The sequence below is a fragment of the Camellia sinensis genome, chromosome 1 (genome assembly GCF_055761805.1).
Source record: "Camellia sinensis isolate YWXY chromosome 1, ASM5576180v1, whole genome shotgun sequence".
NCBI classification, from domain to species: Eukaryota; Viridiplantae; Streptophyta; class Magnoliopsida; order Ericales; family Theaceae; genus Camellia; species Camellia sinensis.
The window spans coordinates 201,168,450-201,175,116 of record NC_138961.1 but is presented as its reverse complement, the minus strand read 5'-3'; the positions used below and the strand labels follow the sequence as shown (position 1 = coordinate 201,175,116).

Genomic DNA, 6,667 nt, shown 5'->3' with positions numbered 1-6,667 from the left:
TCAATCACTTTTTTCAAAATTTTCTCTCAAAATAATTTTTCAAAACATCTTTTGAAAAAAAATCAAACCAAACAAATTTTCGTACTTTTTATCTCAAAACATGTTTCTCAAATACAAACCAAACAAACCCATTAATCTTTAATGAATTTGAAAATTAAAATATCGTTTGAAGACTTGTTCAAAATATATATATATAATTCAATTTTAAATCTCTTTTCGAATCACTCACCCAAAACACAGCGTGTGTAAAAGACATTTTTGTTAACTGAACTAATGAGCTTCGAAAGAACTCACAAAAATTGCTCCTATAGTGCAGCAGCTACCCTGTTCCGTTTTACACACACTAGAGGGTTGAGAAAGAGAGGAGTGGGCTTTATGTCCTGTCAAGATCGAAACGGCCGGACATTGACACGTTTTCAGCATCATCACGTCAGTGACACACACACACACACACACACACACACACACACACACACACACACAGCCCTGCCATGAAGGTAAACAAAACACTTTATTTAGTTACGAACAATTACACTTTCCAATCTCACCTTTCCCGATATAGAATCCACTCCAATCTCTCTCTCTCTCTCTCCCCCCTTTCTTTCCTTCATCCTCATCAAAATTGCAGTGAGCAAGAGAGAAAGAGAGAGAGAGATGGGGCGTGGAAAGATAGAGATAAAGAGGATAGAGAATGCAACGAACAGGCAGGTGACTTACTCGAAGAGAAGGAATGGTATAATGAAGAAAGCACAAGAGCTCACAGTTCTGTGCGATGCCAAGGTCTCCCTCATCATGTTCTCCAACACCGGCAAATTTCATGAGTACACCACTCCCAACATCACGTATGCTAATTATCCCCAATTCCCTCACTTTTTTTTTTTTTTTTATTATTATTATTTTTTTTTAAAATGATATAACAGGACGAAAAAGATCTACGATCAGTACCAGAAGACTCTTGGGATCGACCTATGGAGCACACACTACGAGGTCCCCCTCTCTGTCTCTTAAATTAAATTGATCTGTAAAGTTGTAGTGAAATTTTTGAATTTGCCAATTAATTTGATGAGTTGTATGTTGATGTGGGTAGAGAATGCTAGGACACTTGAAAAAACTCAAGGAGATCAACAATAAACTAAGGAGAGAGATCGGGTGAGTAAAACCCAATAAAATATTTTTTTAAAAAATAAAAATTTATTATAAATATTAGTAGATGAACTGAAGGGCTTGTTATTTTCATGAACTACTATTTTAGTTTTATTGGAACAGAACATTTATTGAATTCTAAAGAATGAAGCTAATTAAGCAGAGTATGTGGGTGGCACAGGCAGAGAGTGGGTGGAGAGGACTTGAACGATCTAAGCATCCAGGAACTGTGCGGTCTTGAGCAAAAGATGGCTGCTTCTTTGACTGATGTTCGCCAACGGAAGGTTTGTAGCCTTCAACTAGATCTGAGTTTTACCGTATTTGCCTTTTTTTTTCTTTGATCCACAATAATTTTTTTGTGTAATGTTATCATAATTTTTTTTTTTTAAAACACCAATCACAAAAGTAATAAGATTCATATTATTAAATATATGCGTGACTTATATTTTTGTGTCTAGTACTAAAAAAATTAAGAAATCCTTGATTAGTGATTATTTGTCCTTATTTAACTGTTATAGAAAATGAATTTATTCTATTTCTTGATCATTGATAGTGAAAGATCAACATTAACAAAATTTATTTCAATTAAAAAGGACGATTAAGGAGAATTTTAAAATTTATGTTGACGTGATAGTTATATGCAAGGGCAGAAGTGTGTAGGGGTCTCTCCTATTTTTGATAATTTTATTAATAATTTTATATTTATGCATATTTGTAAAATGTTTAATGGGATGATATTTTAATTTTATAATAATTATTTTACTAACTTTTTATTTCATTAGTAATTTATAATGTCTAATGAAATGATCTCTAATTATTTCACATTTTAAATAATAACATCAATTTTATCGAGTCGATTTTATTAGTATAAGAATACATGCTACTTATTTTTTGAATTTTAAAAATCAAATGGTATATATACTTTTTTATGAGTAATGTTGGAGAACCTAAAATTTCACCATTAATTTTATTCACAATGACATGCCAGTGAGTTTAAATTTAAGAGTCTTGTTTTAAGGGTCTTAAACATTTTTCACTTTCTATTTACTAGATTATATTAATCAATAAAATAACTTAAAATTGTAATTTAACCAATTTTGTAATGAGATCCAATAGTTCAATACTAAAAAAAACTATTTTTTTAGATTTATTTAATTTTCTAGTGAAATACTTCATTCACCAAGAAATTATATTCAATTAATAATGTACCAAAACTAATTGAGTATTTTTTATGCATATACGTTGGCTCCTCCCTGAGAAAATTTTTGGTTCCATGCTGTTAATTTTGAATTTTGATTATATTTATAAAATGAAATTGATATTTTCATTCCCATCTATGAAATAGAGAAGGTTAAAATCCATAGAAACAGGTGTTCTTCGTTCTTTTTGTCTTCTAAAAGTAACTTTTATGTGTTGTAGCTGAAACTTGTTTAGTTTGTAATATTTTTTTACTTCCTTAAATTCCATTTTACTTATAGTTTCTTCTTATACAAATTTTTATGCTTTTATTTTTTTAATTTTATGATATTTCACCAATGGTTTCAGTCCTTGAATTCTTGCCCATAGACGTTGCCATTCCTTTTCACACTTTCATATTGCAATATTGCTCTTGCATTTTTGTCGGACTATAGAATTGCGTTCCTTCTCCGAATATAAAGAAATAATAATAATAATAATAATAAATAAAATAAAAATAAAAGTTATATATACTTTTTGTTTTTTGGGCTCAAGCAGCTCCAAATTGGAACCAACAACCAATGAGTAAACAAGTCAAGCAATCTAACGCAAAAACTGCATATTTACTGAAGTGGTTGAATAGATGGATCATTTTAGCTAACAATCCAACCTTGATGAATTCTTAACAGTATCATGTGCTCAAAACTCAGACAGAGACCTACAAGAAGAAGGTTAGTGAACCTAATAGTAATTTGGTTCATGCCATTAATTTTTTTCTCACTTTTTACCCCCTATTTTCAAATTGTTTTTGGGATCATTACTCATATCAGTTGTTGCAGGTGAGAAGCATGGAGGAAAGGCATGGAAATCTCCTACTGAACTTTGTAAGCATCTTGAATCTAAAACCTGCTATTATTATGTACTCGTATTTAATAGTTTATTCAAGTTATTAATTTTGATTTAATCTAGGAGGCAAAATGCGAAGATCCGCAGTTTGGAACATTATTTGAGAATGACCGCGACTATGACTATGCTTTCCGCCTTCACCATGGAGGAGGTTTTGGATCCAATGAACTGCGCCTTGCTTAAGTTATTGAGGTCATATTTCTATATATGGTTGGGAATTTAAGTAGACTATATAGTAATTGGATATATATATATATATATATATATAGCTGTCTAATTTATGTAGATGGAGTTTTTAATGTATTTCAACCTAACACCACTATGACTTTTGGTGATTTGTGTAAGCGCCGAGACTAAGTAAGCAAATAATTTGTGACATTTTATTATAGTTTGGCAAATAACTTTATAGTTTGTGACATTTTATGGGGAGAGCTTTTAAAACATGATGCCAATGACAATAAATAAGTTTTTTTAAAAAAAAAAAAAATAGAAGCAGCAAAAGCTACATACCGTTGTATAAATTGTGTAATTAAACAACATTAATAGATTCATAATTAATCAAATTACATAATAGAATAAGAAAACATGTTGAATATTACAACCATAGAAATACACAATACGATAAAAGGTAAAGAAAGCAAAATGAAACCTGTGTGACACTATAGTGTCCTTAAAACAGATTAACCGTCTCACCATAGGTGCTGGAGGTATATCGACTTTTGTCTCTCAGGATACGATGGTCAAAACCAGCTAATGCAGAAGCATCTTCTAAATAGTTTTGGCAAACTTGATAATGGTTGCACTCTCTCTAATAAGAACCAAAGAAGGGACTAGCAAAAGAAAATAGGAAAAATTTTCTTTGGTGTAAAACCATCTCCAACTCTTTATCAAATTCTATTTTTTCATCAAAAAAAATCTCCAAAATTATCCTCTCTTTTTTTTCTTTATTTTTTTTTTTTTAAGTTGGAGGGAAAATATCTCTATTTATATAAGTAGGGGAATCCCTAGCCATAAAGGCTATACATCAATAGGACCATCAAATGTCATTAACTAAGGCCATCAATTCTAGTCATTAGGGCTAGAGTTATTAAAGTTGAAAACCTATGGCCAATATGGTCATCAACTTCATCAAAATATGAGAGTTACAAAGGTCTAAACCTCCCATGTGCTTAATATATACAAATAAATATGTATATAATGATGTTTGAATAAACTAATTAGATGCGTCACATAATGGATACCAATGTTAGGTTATAACTCGATCCAAACCCAATTCTCAAACACATGCACAAACTAAGCCCAACACAACATAACTTAACTCAAGCTTAAGATTAAGTCCAAGTCTAAGTCTAAGACCAAATCCAACACACGCACAAGCACAAGTTTAGGCCCAGTCTAAACTAAGACTAAGTCCAAATCTAAGCCCAACTTTTATTGATATCCATTTTATGGGACAATTCTCATTCACACCTCAATAGTTTCGGCCTATCATTTTTATATTGTGATCTTCTCATTTGAGAGAATACAAAACCACTCAAACCCACCTCAACCGATGGTTGGGTCCCACTTTAATTTCGAATTAAAGTTATTTTCCAACACATACTTCATTCTCTAATTTCCTAAAAAATGAAAGTTTTGATGTAAATTCTAGTTTTTGAAAGTGGCCATTGATTTGATAAGGAAAGGGACTTTCATACAAAATTACATTTAAATTATGTACTCTTAATTTGTCAAAGCATAACCAGTTATGTGAAACATTTTCCCAATCCATTTACTTGTCTTATGTATCACAATCCATTTACTACAGGTCCCCTTTAAGTATTTAGTGAATGCTTTCTAGATTAAGTGTACTCTAAGAAATCTGTTTGTATGAGTAAATAAATCATGAAAAATAACCAAGCATTTTAGGTTCTAATTTGGCTTTGTAATGTTCTTTTTGAGTATGCAACTTTAAATTTATCGTTATTGACAAGGAATAATAATATACAATAGAGTTCGTATAATGACAAAAAGCTTACCTAATGTTGCTTGTTCTTATCTTAGAAAACAAAAAATGCCAGCCATAACATTCTACAATTGAAAAAGTATAGAGTTCCACTATGTAGTTCGAAATTTCCGAGCCCGAAATTGGCCCGAATCCAAAATGACATCGTTTTGGATTTTTATTTTTTTTCCCTTTTCTTCTTCCCATTTCCATAATTCGCAAAAGAAGAAGAAATGAGGAAAGGAGAGGAGAGGTAAAGAAAAAAAAAATAGAGCAGAGACACACACACACATCTGGAAACGTACACACACAAAAATCAAAGAAATCCACATATACAAATCCATGAAACACACACACGCGCACGCAGATCTAGAAACACACACACACACACAAATCCATGAAACACACAGAAATCAACCCCACATAGACAAATCCATGAAACACACAGACACACACACATATAGAAAAAGAGAAGAGGAGAAAACAGAGGGTGGCGACGGAGGTGGTGTAGCGGCGACAGTGGTGGTCGTAGTAGTGATGGAAGAAGAAGAGGCGACGGCAGCGACGACGACGACGTGAGAAGATCGATCGGCTCCCCCCTCCATCTTATCTCTTTCTTCTCTCATCCTGTTTCTTCTTTCTTTGTCTCTCTTCCTCCCTCCCTCTGTTTCACAGGTAAAAGAGGAGAGAAAAAAAAAATTCAAAACCACGAATTTGAGCCATTCGAGCCCCAGCAATTTCAAGCGCTGAATCATTTTCCAAAAGTATAATCCAACTTTGGTGCCATGAACGTCTGTGACATGCCTTTCTTTGATTGACATTCTCATGCCATCTTTTATAGTATTATATGCCAATGACACTGAGTACACCACTATAAGAAAATTCAGATTCAAACAACAAAATTATCATGGTTTTTTTTTTTTAAGATGGGGAAAAAAAATTTCATTACAAAACTGATAGAAAATCAAATTAATTTGGTATAATAGTAGCAAAAGATTTCATAAAAAAATATTAAAAACTTCTATAAGAAGAAGAATCCTAATTTCCATAAAGGAGAAAAAACTCTCACAAAATTATCATGGTGAGAAGTTGAATTTTTTTGGCTAAAAATTTTCAACAACAAAAACATTTTTCCCTCCATTCGTGGCAAAAAGTCTTGTCCAGGAAGTAGCCGGTAATGAAATACAGTAAAAAATTGTGCATAAATTAGTACAAAAAAAAAACATTTAGAAAATTATTGTATGGTTCAAATTTACTTCATGTAGTATAATATGCTTACATGTAAAATAAATTTGAGCCATACAACAATTTTTTTGAGATAATTTTGTAAATAAGTTTTAGCATACCTAATAATTCCGGATGAAATGTGTTGCTAGAAATGTTCTTTTTAGAAATGCAAATATTATTCGTGAAATGCTCACAATGGAGACGACAAAATCATCCATATAAAGTTGTTAT

At 31.7% G+C, this 6,667-nt stretch overlaps 1 protein-coding gene across 1 annotated transcript; it reads left to right on the top strand.

Annotated features, from left to right (window-relative positions):
- Positions 1–275: 275 nt before the first annotated feature.
- LOC114310182 (agamous-like MADS-box protein TM6) lies at positions 276–3,611 on the top strand. The gene is made up of 7 exons (XM_082892739.1): positions 276–842; positions 921–987; positions 1,088–1,149; positions 1,325–1,427; positions 3,009–3,050; positions 3,159–3,203; positions 3,289–3,611. Exons 1-7 carry the CDS (start codon positions 655–657, stop codon positions 3,406–3,408), a joined length of 627 nt encoding a protein of 208 aa, XP_082748865.1. The 5' UTR covers positions 276–654; the 3' UTR covers positions 3,409–3,611.
- The last annotated feature ends 3,056 nt before the right edge of the window (positions 3,612–6,667 follow it).